General features: G+C 45.0%; 1 protein-coding gene across 6 annotated transcripts in view; it reads left to right on the forward strand.

Annotated features, from left to right (window-relative positions):
* The window catches only part of SLC7A2 (solute carrier family 7 member 2), a 201,741-nt gene that overhangs the window by 127,896 nt on the left and 56,787 nt on the right, over positions 1–17,058 (forward strand). For all 6 annotated transcript variants that reach the window (XM_075347088.1, XM_075347089.1, XM_075347092.1 and 3 more), the window contains exons 3-4: positions 6,342–6,497; positions 15,793–15,958. In XM_075347088.1, the coding sequence (XP_075203203.1) occupies positions 6,342–6,497; positions 15,793–15,958 (322 nt within the window). The remainder of the gene's footprint in view (positions 1–6,341; positions 6,498–15,792; positions 15,959–17,058) is intronic.

Below are 17,058 nucleotides of genomic sequence, written 5' to 3' on the forward strand. Positions count from 1 at the left end.
CCACCACAAAGAGGGTACCTGGTCAGCACCAACTGTGAAGGCCGCCTCTGGATCCTGCCAGAAGTGGCTGAAGGCGCGGCTTCACCAGGCCAGGTATACCCTGAAACCACCAGCCCATGTAAGCCGCCTCTACATCCTGCCAGAAGTGGCTGAAGGCGCGGCCAACGTGAAAGGGTTTTGGGTGGGTTAACGGACTTGTGGGTGGAGGGTGGTGATGTATGGTACCTGGTGGTTTTAAAAATGTTTTACTGTTTTATGCATTTTAAAATGTTGTCTTGCAGCCCGAGGACGTGCTGGTGATAACTAAGGGGGAATGTGGCGCCCCTGACCTGGTCAGGCACCACTGAGTACTGCACCCATGCTGGGGACAGTACAATACAGGTAATCCAGAAGGCTGACCGAGGTGTGACTACACAGGCGCATAGTGATCAGGTCTCACACATGTACCTTTGAGAGGACCCCTGGGGATCCCAGGAGGGGGAAAAGCCTTCACCTCCACTGGAATAGTGGAGGGGGCCAAAAGCCTCCATCTCCACTCAAGGGGTGTGGTAAGAGAGCTTGGTTGCTAGGTGGCGTAGGCAAGAACAGGAGAGGAGAAGCAGTGAGCCGGTTCAGTGCAGAGTCCAGGGAGCTCAGAGAGGAGCAGACCCCTAGGGCTGTTGCAGTCTGACAGCGTCCGCGCAGTGGCTACCGACGGGGGAGAACGGTCACCTAGGAGTGCTACCCGAAACCCATCTCCAGCTAGAGAGAGAGCACAGAGTGGGAAGTAAGGAGACTGCTAGGGAGAACCAGGCCCAAACGGGCGGCAGATCCCGGAGCGGGGATAGATCCACCTTTCCCTGCTAAACCTGCCGGTGTGGGGCCCTCAAAGCCCACACCACAACACCTAAAAGCCGCAGCCACGTAGCCACAGTTAGGGCCCATAGTTCACAGGAGGCAAGCAGCTGGAGTGATCTGGCCCAGGCAACAAGAAAACGGCAATCGAAGGGGAGAGAGGCTTCAGCAACTTCCCTGGGTGACCCCCATAGGGACTAAAAGTCGGGGTTACCCCAAACCACCAAGGGCTAAGGAAGGCGAGTTGGTAGTCACCATCAGAAGTCAGCCTGAAGGATACCTGGTTCCACCCTGGTTCATCCCAGCTACGCCCGGGTTACTCACCCTGCCATCTGAAGTGAGTAAAACCCCTGAAAGACAATCTGCTTGTGTGGAGTTATTCTGCGCCTTGTGGTTCTACACACCTACACCGGGCCCTGGGGCTTGCCTCACTCTCAGGAGGCTATCCCAACTGACTGCACACACCATCAGCCCCAGGCGACCCTCAACCTGCAGTGGCGGTCCCCACTGACCGCAATACTGAGAGTGGCGTCACGACAAATAGAAGATCTCCTACCTGTGACCAGATCCAGCTGAGTGGAGTCCCTGAAGGTAATGCACCGACGCTGCACTCGCGGGGCTCCACAATTGCAACTACCAGTGCCGCGATCTCGCCATGACATACTAGGTCCGTTATGGGTCCTTAAGTGCAAGGGAGCTATGTCGTACCCAGTACGTCATAGGTCGCTAAGGGGTTAACACGTTTTCTGGTTCTAGGGACCCGCTCCCGCTTGGGGCCCCTGTGCGACTGCAGGTGCTGTAAGTGCAATGTCCCTGCCCCCTGCCCCATGGGGCCCGGTGAGCAGAGAAATGAAAGGGGAGGGGCCCGGGCTGTCAGCGTGTCCGGGCCCCCCCTCCTGCCTCCTGCTAACTGCACAGCCAGCCCTGCGAAATGTACTGTCAACGCCCCCCGCCCCTGGGGCCCGGTGAGCAGAGGAATGAAAGGGGAGGGGCCCGGGCTGTCAGCGTGTCCGGGCCCCCCCTCCTGCCTGCTGCTCACCGGGCCCAGTACAGGAGTCCCAGTAGTAATGCCCTGATGGCGGCCCTGCTTGTACAGATACTGGCTGGTGACCGGCCTATTTGAATCTCGTATTTATTGTATTGATGACTGGACCATACACAACAAGCACTTTTTACCATTCACCTTTTGTGTATCCCCTATTTTTTAGAGATTGTGAGCTTTGTAGGAAACGATGAGACGGGAGTATTTTTTTTATTTTTTTATTATACTACATAGAAGACAATGTGGAGCACATTATTCTACCGTATATGAAGGACTATGTGGGGACCATAATACTATATGAAAGGCAATCTGGGGACAGTTATAGTATATTATATGGAAGGCAACATGGGGTCCATTATACTGTATGGAAGGCAATCTATATTATACCATATTGATGGCAATTTGGAGTCATTATATTACATGGAAGGCAATGTAGGGCTCAATATACTAGCATGGAATGCAATGTGCCCATTATACTATATGCAATGCAATGTGGGGACCATTATATTATATTGAAGGAAATGTGGTGCCCATTATACTATATGGAAGGCAATCTGGGGTCCATTATACTATATGGAAGGCAATGTGGGGCTCAGTATGCTAAATGGAAGGCAATGTGCCCATTATACTATATGAAAGGCAATATGGGGCAGATTATTCTACATGGAGAACTATGTGGGGTCCATTATACTATATGGAACACTATGTGGGGCACATTATACTGTTTGGAGGACTATATGGGCCCATTATGCTGTTTGAAGGACTGACTATGCAGGACATATTATACTATATGGAAGGCTATGGGAGTACATTATACTATATGGAGGGTAAGGCAATGTGGGGACTATTATACTTCTTGGTGGGCTTGAAGGGAAAAACCAAAAAGAAGAAAAAACTCCTAAAAAAATGACTTTATTAGAATTAAATGTTAAAATCTATAAGTATAAAAACAAAATTGCTTTTACATAGTCGTTATATAAACTAATTTTTAAGTGGGTGTAGAAGGGTGATAGATCCGATTTGTGAGGATAGTGCTAGTTGTTTACTATTCTCAAGGTAGGGACAACTATAATAGTTGCACTTCTTACTCCAGTAGTTTTTGTAAGGAGATTGGGGATGAAAATATCTATCCCTCCTTTACCTACCTACCAGCGGAGGTGCACCATATGTTGTTGGGTACCCCCCGCTCCACGTCGTCTCTCCCTATTTTCTCCCTGCAGCTCGTCAGCTTCTACACCCACTTAAAAATTAGTTTATATAACGACTATGTAAAAGCAATTTTGTTTTTATACTTATAGATTTTAACATTTAATTCTAATAAAGTCATTTTTTTAGGAGTTTTTTCTTCTTTTTGGTTTTTCACAATATTACTCCTACTATATATCAGTTTTGGTGTAAATAATTGATATGGTGGGCTAGAAGGGGTCATTATACAGTGTGGGGTATTGGGGCCATCATACTGTGTTAAAGTGTGGAGAGGTATGGGGGCCATTATACTGTATGGAGGACTGCGTGGGGGTCAAAATTTGAGGATTATATTGTGTTGGGGTTCACTATGTCTTGCTGGGGAAGTTGAGGGGGGTACAGTAGGGTCATCATACTGTGCGTGTGGAGTGTACTGTGTAGGAATTCACCGTGAGAGTATTATACTGTGTTTTGGAGAGAGGGGGCAAGTTTTTTCACATCATACCTTATGGGGGCATTGAAAGGGGACTGTAGGGACTTCAGTAGAAGGAAAATTACTCTGTAACTACCCATGCGCCGCCCACACTAATGATGGCGGCGTCGTGAAATGTCAAATTGAATATTCAGTGACCTGTCATAGAAAACAGGAGGCAAGCTGTGGTCGGAGGAGCAAAAGAAGACCTCACACCTAGTCCATCCCCAATGCACAGAAATTATTATCATTAGAAGAAAACTTCATATGCTGATTTAACAAAAATCACGGATCGGATTCCTTCAACAAAGGTGTCACTTTAATCAGTATACTGGAGCCATTATGGCCATACCTTTTATTTTTATTGCTAATTTTTACTGACAGGTTTTCTTTCACTTCTTTTTGTTTCATGAAATAAGACATGTGCATGCATGACCACAATGTCCAACACTTCCTTTTGCATTAAAGTGTCTAATAAGCGTGTGCAAACGACATTGCAAAGGGAGAACAGTGAACACAGGAGCTTTGAAATCTCCTATTGTGATTGGTGGATCCTGTGCTATCAGCTCTGTATAGGGGTATTACCTGTCATTATAATTCTACCTCTACTTATAGGAAAACTCAAAATGCTTCCTGAGAGGACAGGAAGTAAGAGTCTAAAACAGCCGTAGTGTACAAATTGCAAGATTAGTCATTTCATCTTATTAATAGCTCGTGATATGAAAAAAAAAAACATTGCCAACAATTTTTTTAACCCCCTTCAGCCCCAGGCGATTTTCCATATTCGTTTTATCCTCCCTTTCTTCCGAGAGCCATAACCTTTTTATTTTTTCATCAATTTTTCCCATATGAAGGATTATTGTTTGCGGGACGAGTTGTACTTTTGAATGAAATCATTAGTTTTACCAAATAGTGTACTGGAAAATGGGAAAAAATTCCAAGTGTGCTGAGATTGCAAAAAAAAGTGTAATTGCATGATTGTTTTGGGATATTTTATTCACCGTGTTCACTATATGGTAAAACTGATGTGTCGGTGTGATGGCTCACGTCGGTACAAGTTTGTAGGTACCGAACATGTATACTTTTAAGTTTATCTAACGGGTTTAAAAAAATAAATCAGATGTTTGTCCAAAAAAAAAAGTGGCTCTTGGCGCCATTTTCCGAGACCCTTAGCGTTCTCATTTTTTGGGATCTGGATTTCAGTGATGGCTTATATTTTGTTTCTGAGCTGACTTTTTAATGATACCATTTTTGTGCAGATGCTACTTTTTGATCACCTGTTATTACATTTTTAAAAAAAGTTGCTGCGACCAAAAAAATTTAATTTTGCTGTTTTGTATTTTTTCTCGTTATGCCGTTTACCGGTCACATTAATTGATTTGATATATTTTGATATATTATGAATTTCTGAATGCGGCGATGCCAAATATGTGTATATATTTTATTTTATTAACTGCTTTATTTTCAGTGAGGCGAATGGGGGTGATTTGAACTTTTTAATTTTTTTTTTATTTTTTCATATTCTTAAAAACATATTATTAATTTTTTTCTTTATTTTACTAATCCCCCTAGGAAACTTTATCACTGCACAATCTGACCGCCTGCGCATTTCTGTTGATCAGAGCTACAGAGCACTGATCAGCAGAAATGCTGCGTTTCTGTGAGAGCCAGTGCTCTGTTGGCTCTCACAGGAAATACATCATGATAGCAACACGGGTCATCACATGACCCATCGCTGTCATGGCAACCATTATCTCCTAACTGCGGCCATTTAAACAGCACGATCTGAAGGCTTAACAGGCACGGGTGGATTGCGGATCCACCTGCGCCTGTAAGCCACACATCTTTGTTGAACAGATCAGCCGATAGGAAGGAATTACAGTGGGCTTGCCGCCGGAGCCAACTGTGACTGGAGGGAGGAACCAAGGATGTACCGTTATGTCCTTGGTCATAATACAAGCAATACAAAACATAGGATACACTCCTTTTTAATGTTCATTCACAAATTACTATTTTTCAATAGCTATAATTGGTGGCTTCAAAAATTGTGGCCCAGAACCTAATGCACCATCTACACAATGTAGCAATCTTTTGTGTAAATGTGGGTGATGGGGCAATAACATATTGTGCCTCCATTAACAATCATTCACAATCAATAATCATATTTAATTTTCTTCATAGATTTTGGATCAATTATCTTAGAAATAGCTTGGAAGCAGCCGTGTTTATAAGTGGCCATAGTGAATTGACCATTATGTTTATAGTCAGTTGTCAAGTTTAAATATAAAGAATTCCTCAACCTTTCCAAGGTGTACAGAAAAATAACCATAAAAACTAAAAATACCCATAAAAACTAAATACACGTTTTAGGGGTTACTAGACTATTAATTGGGAAATACAATAAAGCTCTTCCATTGCCAGGATGGTATATCTTACTTAAGATTCACATGAAGGTATACAAATATATTGTGTTTTATACCATATGTCACAGTCAGATGTTTCAAAATGTCAGGTTATGTATTTGTTATACAATAAGTTACATGTTATAGGATAGAAAAAGACAAATATCAAAACTGTATCAAGGTCACGTGTGCTAGAAGATCGTGGACTTATGACATGGTGACAACTCCTTTACAACATTGGTACTTTGACAAGTCCAAAGGATTCCCAATAATTAATAAATATGAGAAATTCTAATTTGCCCCATAATTATTTCTTAAAAAATATTTAAAAGATTGGAATTTTTGAGGTTAGTGTCTACAAGAGAATGCAAAACTGGCTAATGTGGCTAATCTTCATGCTTTGCAGGTACCTCCAGTGTGGCACGGGCATGGAGCGGCACATTTGATGAACTTCTAGGAAAGCAGATTGGTCAATTTTTTAGAACATATTTCAGGATGAATTCGCCTGGCCTGGCTGAATACCCTGACTTTTTTGCAGTCTGTCTTATATTGCTTTTATCAGGTAAGACTCTAAAGTTATTGTGTGCTGTAACTGTATGGGGCGAGTGTACAGTATATTCTGAAAAGGCACATCCAGGGGAGGACATATCATTGGTGCAGCCTGTGTAGCTGCACGGGGGCCCAAGAGGTTTGGGGGCCCATTTGTACCTCCAAAGCAGTTGGAATTGGGCATTTTGATGACGTCTTGGGCTACAAAGGGCCTAAATATTGTTCTTGCACAGGGAACCTTTTCTGTCTGTGTCCGCCAGTGGGCACTACATTGTATACATTGCTGCTGCCAGTAATACTGGTATATATAGATATGTATATAGTTAAAAAAAACAAAACAATTTTTAGTTTTTGGATACTACATGGTTTTTACAAGGACCTGCAGATTAGTGGGTGACTGTGTCCTTAGACTCCTATGACTGAAGAAGAGCCAGGAGATAGAAGCAGTCAGTTCCGGTACGGGTGCGTGTGCAGAGCAGTTTGTGTCCGGACACTGTGCCTAGGCAGCAGCCCAGCACGTCTGCCTCTTGAGCTCAGTGCTTCTTCTACTGAGCAATATGGTCCTCGTTAAGCTTAGTGAAGGGTTTTCTAAAACGTGATAATTGGCTTGTGCTTTACACTGTCTGTGTTAAATGCATTTGAGAATACTACAGGAGAAGCTTTAGTGAATGGAAACTAATATTCAGAAAATTACTTATTGTTTTTTTTTTCTGTTAGATCTATTTCTTATTAATTTTTTGTATTTTGTTTTTTTTTTGTTTTTGCTTTTTTTTTAAATATCACAATCTATAATAAAAACAAAAAATAGAAACCTTTCAATTTTCACATTGGCAACTGGGCGTTTTTAGGCTTTAATTTCCTTTTGTTACAAGAAACAACACATGTATATAGCCACAGCGAACAAGCGCTGACCTTTTATTTTATATTGGAGCGTCTAGTTATCATGTGCACAGGTCATTATGGAGGGAAGGGGTCAGCTGTGACATCATCTGTTGTGATTTGTAGATCCTGTGTTACCACCTGTGAATGGAGGTGTTACCTATCATTGTAATTCGGCCTCTGATGATAAGGAGCCCACTGACAACTCTTCATGAAAGGACAATAAGTAAAAAAGGCTCAGTGGCCAGGGTGAAAACTGAAAGATTACTCATTTATTGTTTCTATAATAAAGATTATCATAAAAAAGACAGATTTTTCTTTTAATACATTTAATACAAAAAAACCTGACTTAAATGGTATATCCAGGACTTAAAAAAATATGCCCAAGCTGTACACTAACAGGCAGGTAGTTTCTGCCTACTGACTTGTTGTGCCCAGCGTTGTTCTTCGCAGGCACAGAGTGGTCACAGATTGCTGCTCCTGCCGGTTGATATAGCAGCTTCTATTGACGTGGCGCCACCAGAGCGGCTGCTCATCTGCTCTGCTCTGTAGTTGGGATGGGGCAGCCAACATCAAGGTGATTGACAGCCAGCTCCCTCGGTTAGGCAGCGAAGAGCCAGTTATCAATCAGCATGATGTCAGATGTCCCGCCTTGTGTACAGAGCAGAGTGGAAAAGAAGCCTCTGTTCTGTTGATGAAGCCATTGTTTCATCTGTGACCGCTGTTTGCTGGTGAAGAACACCAGGCACAACAGGCAGGCGGCAAATACCTGCCAGGTGGTGTTTGGGCACATTTTATTTGTTAATTTTTTTTTTTAAAGTCTAGGATATATCTTTTAAACAGTAAGTTATTTTCTGATGATAGCTTATGACAGCTTCCCTTTAAGGACAAGTTTATTTTAACAACCTATGTTGTAGCATGTAAAACCTACGACTAAAGTCCTTGTGGTAGAATATAGGTTGTTTTTATGTTGTACTTTGCTCTTATTTTTCGTGCCTTGATTCACAACTGATTGAATCTTAAGCAGGCTTTACACGCTACGATATCGTTAACGTATTATCGTCGGGGTCACGGTGTTTGTGACGCACATCCGGCGGCGTTAACGACATCGGAGCATGTGACACGCACGAGCGACCTTAGTCGATCGCAAAAGTGGCCAAAATCGTTCGCCACAGAGAGGTCGTCCTGAATCAAAAAATCGTTACTTGCATATTAGCGATGTTGTTCGTCGTTCCTGCGGCAGCCCACATCGCTGTGTGTGACACCTCGGAAGCGACGAACATCTGCTTACCTGCCTCCACCGGCAATGCGGAAGGAAGGAGGTGGGCAGGATGTTACGTCCCGCTCATCTCTGCTCCTCCGCTTCTATTGGCTGGCCGCTTAGTGACGTTGCAGTGACGTCGCTATGATGCTGAACACACCTCCCCCTTGAGGGAGGGATTGTTGGGCGGTCATAGCGACGTCGCTGCACAGGTATGTGCGTGTGACGCTGCCGTAGCGATAATGTTCGCTACGGCAGCGATCACACAATATCGCATGTACGACGGGGGCGGGTGCTATCGCGCTCGGCATCACTAGCTGATGCTAGCGATGTCGCAGCGTGTAAACCCCACTTTAGCCCACCCATGGATTAGCTATAGATGCAAATAGCGAAATAATATATATACATTAAAGGACATTGTCCAGGCTAATGATAAGTCATTAATATAAAATATAAGTGGGGGTCCAACACTTGGCACTCCCACCAATCACTTGAAAATAGAGAAGTTTGCTGTCCTCATCTGAAATAAAAATAAAAGATTTATTTGCGAGCCACTCTCCCCCTACATACATACTGCACTTCAGCTGTTTTCATTCCTGGTGTCTGTTTATTGAACACAACTCCATCCATTGTGAAGCGGCAGCTGCCGGGAGCTGGAGAACGGCTCTTATCCAAAAGAATAGCCACTTTACTGCAGTAACTGTCTATGGATTCTAATATGGGATCCAAAATTAAATTTTATTTTTTGATGAAGTCATCTTTTTCTAGTGCTGGATTATTTTTCTATGGTGTCTGAAGTAACTGGCAGCGGTCGCTATTATTGTTGAGCGAGCACTACCATGCTCTGGTGCTCGGTACTCATTAATAGCAGTTAGATTCTCGAATGGAAGCAACGTGAGCAACTGAGTATAATGGAAGTCAATGGAAAACTCAAGCAGTTTTCCGGCAAATCTTCTGTACCGCCCCGGTGTTGGTCAGGCTGCTCGATTCTGGGATCGTGGTGGCTCGAGGGGCCCGGACCCGGGTTGGCGGACACTTTGATCCATGAAAGGGGGTATTTACAGGGGATAAGTTTGTGACGCCACCTGTGGGTTGCGGTAATGGGAGTGCCGCCGCTGCTGTAAGGAGTACCAGGGCAGATGGAGTTAAGCAGCCTGATGTTAGTCCCTCCACAAGTAGGGATGGCCCCGGGCTCAGGGGTGTTGGTGATTATTTGGGAGAGCAAGGTGCAGGGGACCAGGGTACTCACTGTGGGTAGTCGTGGTGCTGGATGAGGATTATAAAGGAGACACACACGCTGCAAGTAAACCAAATTCACTGTGTGCTGCTGCGGGAAGCCCGTCAGAGTACCTGGTCCCACCGGTGTCACATAGTAATCCGGAGCCTGCCTCCGTGCACAGTTTCGTGTCTGTGGGGGTCCCTCTAGCCTGAAACTATGAGGTCCCGTTCTTCAGTTTTTAAGTGAAGATGTGCTCCCAAGGGCTGGTACTTGGGACTTTAATGGGTTGCTTTCTCTGGAAAACCCTGTCCCCCACGGTGTGCTGATGCCCTCATCTCTGAGCTCTCTGGGAATGTCCCTGATGGTCCCCTTCCTCTGCTGGTTAATTGCCAGGATGTTGAATCGGCTCCTGACCTAGGGTCCTGTACCCCGTCGTGCTCGGTACCAGTCAGTTCTTTTGGGCTTTCTGGTGCCGACAGTCCTACTAGACTATGTCTGTCACACCCTTTTCCAATGTCACTACCACCGGTCCCCGACTCCTCTGGTCCTGGACTACTGTCTGCGACCCAACCACGGTCGTTCTAGCTCCCCGGGAGCTCCCACTCCCCAGCTCTTCTCTCTTTGAGGGCTCTTACTCTACTCCTTTCTTCCCTCCCACCATTCTGCCTGACCCCTAGGTGGGTGGCCCTTTTCCAGCTAGACGAACCCACTGGTGTGTCTGACAGGTCATGATGTGAGGTGTTGATTGGGATTTGTGGTGCTGATGGAGGTGACACAGGTTTCTGGGAACTTGGAACCGGGGGTTAGGTCCTGCATCCTGAGGTAACAGGATGCAGTTCCCTGTAGCACCCTGATGTATTCAGGGGCGCTACACTTTCATAAAAATGCTTGAGTCCCCTATTGACTTCCACTATACTTGAGTATTTGAGTCGCACCCATCCGAGCTTTCCACTGCTCTTAAGGCTAGGGACCCACTTTGCGTTCACCTACTTGCAGTTTAGAACGCACGTTTTGGGCTTAATTGATTTGCCAAAGTTGCCTTTTTCAGAAATTTAGCGCTGAAAACGCATGCGTATTTGCCGCGTATTTGATGCGTTTTCAGTGCTTTTTACCTGCGTTTTCACCTGCGTTCTGACAGTTGCGTTTTGAACATAAAGACACTGCTTAATAAAGTTTAAATAGTCAAATTATTTGAAAAAATGGGAAGAAAAGAATCAAATCTATATTCATAGAAAAAAGCATTAAATTCAATTTCGTTCATTAAATTATTGCGTTAATATGATATTTTATGTAAAAATAGCAATAAAGTAATAATTTCCTTTATTTAAATTGTCGGACTATGTGTGTGTGTAAAGGGACATATGAAATCATGGAAGTTCAAAACGCATGTTTTCTGCGCTGAAAAAGCAGGTAAAACGCAGAAATTTGAATGATTCTTGGTTTTTGCCATTTCTCATTGACTCCAATGTGAGCAAAACGCACCAAAAATGGCAAAAACAACTGACATGTTGCTTCTTTGTACGCATGTTTTTTGCCACAAAATATGCAAATTAAACGCAGCGTTTAGAAACGCAAAGTGGGGTCGGAAAATCCACTTTTTCCATAGACTTTGCTGGGAAATCAAAACGCATGCCTTTTGCCATGAAAAAGGTGCTTCTCAAAACGGACCTAAAAAGCACCCAAAACACAGGTAAAAACACAAAGTGGGTCCCTACCCTAACAAGTACCAAGCACCCGAGTATATAGTGCTTACTCATCGCTACTCACTGCACATTGAATGGAGAAGCACTTTGCAACTCAGTTCCATGTATTTAAATCCAGAAGTCACCTGTAATGGCTGTCTCTCTGCATTATGAGACTAGTGACAGATTCAGGACTTGAGAAACATTTCCATGCAAGACTCTCAATATTAAACATCTTTTCCTTTCCTTTGCCAGTCATAGGGTTAATGTCCTATTCCTTTCCAGCAAGTAGTCTCATTACCATGTCAGGTGTTTCTGATTTGGAGCCACTCCCTGTCCCTTTATATACCATTTTCTACCAGCAGAGGGTGCTGGTTATTCTCTTTGCTATATGGATGCTGCGCCAGGAGGTGGAAGGAGCTGCTGAAACCCTCTGTTGAAGTTGCTGTGGTGGCTGCAGCCTTGGTGCTGACTGCAGCAGTCTGTTGTAGTGTTTTCCCCCTGTCTGTCTTCCTTTCTTGGTGTGTTGTTCTAATGCAGCGGTGGGGCTAGTATCCCTTACCTGCCCACTCCCTAGCCAGGGACTATTGTAGAGTCTCTCAGGGCTTCAGGTTCCTGCTTGGTGACAGGTGAGGAACCTGTATAGGGACTGGGTAGGAATGCAGGGTACAGTGGCAGGTAAGTGGAGGAGGTGTCCATCTTCCCTCTCACTAGTCCTAGGGCCCTCTGTTGTTAAAGTGTCCCTGGTGTATCTCTTGTTTGTCGTGGTGTAACCCCTGCTGTTGTGTGTTTTGGCTCATGCCGGACCTTCCATGTCCATGTCGTGATACCATCTGTGGAAATAACAACTGATCAGTGGGGTTGTCAGGGGTCAGATCCCAACAGATCCAATAATGATGGCCTATATTTTGGATAGGTCATCAATTTCTTTATGGCAGGACAATCCCTTTAACTTAATAGATGGTGGTCCTTCATTTCAAACCTCCATCATTGGAGAAAAGAGTGTCTACAAGAAGCATCTCTCACTGTTAAGTCTTCACCTTGTATTGACAGCAAATTGATTGAAAAAAAAAATAAATCCATATTGTAATACTCCATTTCCCTGTGTGGGCACTGCAGGCAAAGTAACCCTTGTTTTCATCTACAATAAACTAACAAAACATGCAAACAAAAAGTTATCATATGCATCTTCACATAAAAAATGAATCAGTCACATTCAATTTGTCAAGGGAAGATGGAGTTAAGCGGGCTTTACACGCTACGAGATCGCTACAGCGACCTCGTTGGGGTCACGGACGCACATCTGGCCGCTGTAGCGATCTCGTTGTGTGTGACTCCTAGGAGCGATTTTGGATCATTGCAAAAATGTCCAAAATGGCTCCTCGTTGACATGGGGGTCCTCTCCCAACTATCGCTGCTGTCGCTTGGGCGAAGTTAATCCTCGTCCCTGAGGCAGCACACATCGCTACGTGTGACGCTGCAGGAACGATGAATCTCTCCTTACCTGCCACACGCCAGCAATGAGGAAGGAAGAAGGTGGGTGGGATGTTCGTCCCGCTCATCCCGCTCATCTCCGCCCCTCCGTTTTGATTGGGCGGTCGCTTAGTGACGTCGCTGTGACGCCAAGCGAACCGCCCCCTTAGAAAGGAGGCAGTTTGCCAGTCACAGCGACATCGACAAGCAGGTAAGTAGTGTGACGCTGCCGTAGCGATAATGATCGCTACGGCAGCGATCTTCACATATCGGCATAACGATAGTGGCGGGTGCTATCATGCTCGCCATCACTAGCATCGGCTAGCGATCTCGTAGCGTGTAAAGCCACCCTTACTCAAAGTTGGATGCTGTTTTAAACTATTTGCTGTAATAATGTGTGTACTCTCAGCATTTAAGCTGTATATACAGAATATATGAAGTTACTGTATTTTGCTTTTGTAACCTATCTTTCTAAAGTGTAAGTGAACGCCTTATAACTCTTTCCCCATAATAATTTGTTTTGCATGATGTATAAATTCAAGAGATCTGCAGCACATGATCTTATGAAGTTCGTTCACATGGTCATAAAACGCTGACTCCTTAATCTCCTCGTAATGAGGAGTACATAGATTATGTTTAAGTTTTCATTTCACACAGATTGCGGTGTCATTGTCAGTATACTCAAGAAAGTGAGATAACTCAGCAGAGGTGATTTTCTGGGGAGATACAGAAGCTTGTAGGCTAAAAGAGCATTTCCCCAACAGCTATGTAATGTGCATACCTGGGATTACTCACCCGAGATCACACACAGCACTACATCTTCTAACTGTATGTTTGAGGATTTTGTAACTTTGTGAATACTAATTACACTGTCCACACATTCAAGAACACTATATAAAGCCCGCTTTACACGCTGCAATGTATCTTACAATGTGTCGGCGGGGTCACGTCGTAAGTGACGCACATCCGGCATCGTAAGGGTAGCACACATCACAGTGTGTGACACCCTGGGAACGATGAACAAGATCTTACCTGCGGCTCCCGGCCGGTGTTGCAGAGGGAAGGTGGTGGGCGGGATGTTTACGTCCCACTCAGCTCCGTCCCTCCGCTTCTACTGGCCGGCTGCCGCGTGATGTCGATGTGACGCCGAACGTCCCTCCCACTCCAGGAAGTGGACGTTCGCCGCCCACATCGAGGTCGTATGGAAGGTAAGTATGTATGACGGGGGGGTTACTCGTATGTGCGGCACATTCAACAAATTGAACGTGCCGCACATATGATGGGGGTGGTTACGATCGCATACGATATCGTATGCTGGATCGTAAGGTGTAAAGCAGGCTTAAGATACACAATCTTATCTCTATCCTACTGTAATTATTTAATGGTCACATAATCTTTCTTGACAGCAGTTATTATTAGTAAACGCTGTCCTAGCACTAGCTGTTAAAATCCTAAATGTAAATCTTCCCCAACATGTTTCACCTATACAGGCTTCATCAAGGGGACATTTTTTTTTGAGCCTCACATGTCCCCTTGATGAAGCCTTTATAGGTGAAACATATTGAGGAGGCTTTACCTGTAGAATTAAAACAGCTAGTGTTAGGACAGCATTTACTAATAATGACTGCTGACAAGAAAGACTATTCGACCATTAAATAATCACAGTAGGAAAGATAAGATTGTGTATCTCCATAAAGGGATTAGATGAGCTGTTCCTGCACTAAATGTTTTTTAAATGTGTGTACAGTGCAATTTATTTAATCATTTAACAATTGAATGAATAAGTTAAGTTTTATTTATAGGTCTTTAGGGGTGCTTCACACACAGCGAGCTCACTGCCGAGATCGCTGCTGAGTCGCGCTTTTTGTGACGCAGCAGTGACCTCATTAGCGATCTCGCTGTGTGTGACAATGAGCAGCGATCTGGCCCCTGCTGCGAGATCGCTGCTCGTTACACACAGCCCTGGTTCGTTTTCTTCAAAGGCGCTCTCCCGCTGTGACACACACATCGCTGTGTGTGACAGCGAGAGAGCGACAAATGAAGCGAGCAGGGAGCAGGAGCCGGCGTCTGACAGCTGAGGTAAGCTTGTAACCAAGATAAACATCGGGTAACCAAGGTGGTTACCCGATATTTACCTTAGTTACCAGCCTCTGCAGCTCTCACACAGCCTGTGCTGCCGGCTCCGGCTCTCTGCACATGTAGCTGCAGTACACATGGGGTTAATTAACCCGATGTGTACAGCAGCTAGGAGAGCAAGGAGCCAGCGCTAAGCAGTGTGCGCGGCTCCGGCTCTCTGCACATGTAGCTGCATTACACATCGGGTTAATTAACCCGATGTGTACTGTAGCCAGGAGAGCAAGGAGCCAGCGCTCAGTGTGCGCGGCTCCCTGCTCCCTGCACACACAGCTAAGCGGTGTGCGCTGGTAACTAATGTAAACATCTTGTAACCATACCCGATGTTTACCTTAGTTACCAGTGTCCGCAGCTACCAGACGGCGGCTCCGTGCAAGCGCAGCGTCGCTTGCACGTCGCTGCTGGCTGGGGGCTGTTCACTGGTCGCTGGTGAGATCTGCCTGTTTGACAGCTCACCAGCGACCATGTAGCGATGCAGCAGCGATCCTGACCAGGTCAGATCGCTGGTCGGATCGCTGCTGCATCGCTTAGTGTGAAGGTACCCTTAGTTTAGGGTTTAGTTGCATTTGGCAAATAGTAATCTAGATTACCCCTATGACTTATAAACTATTTAATAACTCTATATTGATTTACTCATTTCTGTCCATTCTTCTTTCATTAGGATTATTATCATTTGGAGTAAAAGAATCTGCCTGGGTGAATAAGGTGTTCACGGCAGTCAATGTTTTGGTCCTCTTGTTTGTCATGATTGCCGGATTTGTGAAAGGAGATGTACAAAATTGGAAAATATCAGAGTCCTTTCTACAGAATATCTCTGCTCCACCTGGGTAAGACATTTCAATATGGATGGGAAAACTGATTCATGGATCTGTGATGCTGACAACTACTCTTAGGCGGGCTTTACACGTTGCGACATCGCTACCGCTATATCGTCGGGGTCACGGTTGTTGTGACGCACATCCGGCACCGGTAGCGACATTGCAATGTGTAAATCCTAGGAGCGACGATAAACGAGCACAAAACAGTCAAAAATCGCTGATCTGTGTCACGTTGCTGCTTTCCATAATATCGCTCCTGCTGCAGGTATGATGTTATTTGTCGCTTCAGCGGCGTCACACATCGCTGTGTGTGAAGCCGCAGGAACGACAAAACATCTCCTTACCTGAGTCCACCGGCAATGCGGAAGGGAGAAGGTGGGTGGGATATTATGTCCCGCTCATCTCCGCGCCTCCGCTTCTATTGGCCGGCCACTTAGTGACAATGCGGTGACGCCAAACACACCTCCCCCTTGAAGGAGGGATTGTTAGGCGGTCACCGCGACGTCGCCAACAAGGTATGTGCGTGTGACGCTGTCGTAGCGATAATGTTCGCTACGGCAGCAATCACAACATATCGTGCCACCGACGGGGGCAGGTGCTATCGCGCTAGCGATGTCGCAACGTGTAAAGCCCGCCTAACTCTTTGTAAGGACGGATTTACACCATCATCCGAGAAAAACAGTCCAATTATACTAATCCAACTCTGATCACAATTTAATCAGCCCAAGATCCGTTTTTCTCGGATGTGAAGAAGAATAAAAAAATAAGTTTCTTCATCTTCTTTTTATCACTGACCCATAGGCTTCAATGGCTGAGCGGCATACTATTCTCACAAGCAAATCATACATGCTGTCACTGGTCAAAAGAAAAAATCAGACATGTACACTGCCTCTTTGAATAACCTTGGTCCTAGTGTGATGCGATTTTTTTCACTCACCCATAGACTTGTATGGGAGAGGCACATCCGATACGTGTAGACAAAGCATGCCTCCTGCCAATGGTCCGAGGAAACATTGAATAACATTGGTCCAAGTACGATACGATTTTTTCACACCTGGGCCACTGACTGTTTGCCTTCCACACAACTGCTCCGGGACCACCTCTACGAC

Source organism: Anomaloglossus baeobatrachus, chromosome 1, assembly GCF_048569485.1.
Source record: "Anomaloglossus baeobatrachus isolate aAnoBae1 chromosome 1, aAnoBae1.hap1, whole genome shotgun sequence".
In the NCBI taxonomy this organism is placed as follows: domain Eukaryota; kingdom Metazoa; phylum Chordata; class Amphibia; order Anura; family Aromobatidae; genus Anomaloglossus; species Anomaloglossus baeobatrachus.